This window comes from Phaethon lepturus, unplaced genomic scaffold (assembly GCF_000687285.1).
Source record: "Phaethon lepturus isolate BGI_N335 unplaced genomic scaffold, ASM68728v1 scaffold23882, whole genome shotgun sequence".
In the NCBI taxonomy this organism is placed as follows: domain Eukaryota; kingdom Metazoa; phylum Chordata; class Aves; order Phaethontiformes; family Phaethontidae; genus Phaethon; species Phaethon lepturus.
Window position 1 is genome coordinate 3,985 of NW_010524399.1, and position 842 is coordinate 4,826.

The 842-nt window shown below is 64.3% G+C and overlaps 1 protein-coding gene across 1 annotated transcript in view; it reads right to left on the reverse strand.

Annotated features, from left to right (window-relative positions):
- LOC104617199 (suppressor of SWI4 1 homolog) overlaps window positions 1–842 on the reverse strand; it is a gene marked incomplete at its 5' end in the record, with an annotated part of 5,286 nt that overhangs the window by 1,124 nt on the left and 3,320 nt on the right. The window contains one exon of the mRNA XM_010282447.1: window positions 3–162. Within this exon, the coding sequence (XP_010280749.1) occupies window positions 3–162 (160 nt within the window). The remainder of the gene's footprint in view (window positions 1–2; window positions 163–842) is intronic.

Here is an 842-nt window from a genome sequence, read left to right on the forward strand (position 1 = left end):
GTAAACAGCCATACCGTTACCCACCAGCGCCAGCGGGAATTGCGCCGCCAGCACCGGCCACAGCGACTCTTGGAAGCTGCTGAAGTTACCGCAGTGACTGAGCTGGGCGGCCATCTCGGGGAGGGGGTTCCTCCCGGTGCCTGTCCCCTCTCTTTTTGGTGGCTGCAGGGAGGGAAGTGGCGAGGGCTGGTGAACCCCGGCTGCCTGGTGCTGGGGCCGAGGAGGCCTTGTGGTCCCACGTTGGGGACAGAGTGTGTCCCCTCGTCTGTCCTCCCTCCTTTCCTGGCTCCCCGGGTGCAGGCAGGGGTCTGTGCTTCTGCCTGCAGCCCTGCTGCTCGCCTCACTCGCGCCGTCCTCCTCAGGGTTCGCGCCGTCCTCTCTCCCCTCCTGTCCCTCCCTCAGTGGCAGTCACAGGGCCACCGCAGTGTCACATCCTGCTCTGTTTTGGGGACAGTGGGGGCAAGAGGCTGGCAGGGGGGGTTGCAGGCAGGGAAGGGCACTTCCTCTTCTGAAGGGCAGTGCCCAGACAGAGCCTGGCAGCTGCCTTCAGCCCTGGCCACGAAGGGGAAGGAGCTGTGTGTGCCTGACTGCATTGAGGTGGCACAGAAGAGGCCACCCTGGGTGGGGGGATGCTGTTACAGCCCAAGGGACCCCACTTTTGACCCCCACAAACTCAGCACAGCCACAGACGGTCGTTCCAAGCAATGTATTGCACTGGAGCAGGAACGGGGAGGGGGACCCATTTCCCCCCACAGTCTTGGCGCATGGCTGGTGGCTGATGCCTCAGCGCTTCCCCTTCTTGGCACGTCCGGGCCGCCGGAAAATAGTCTTCCCCTTTGTCA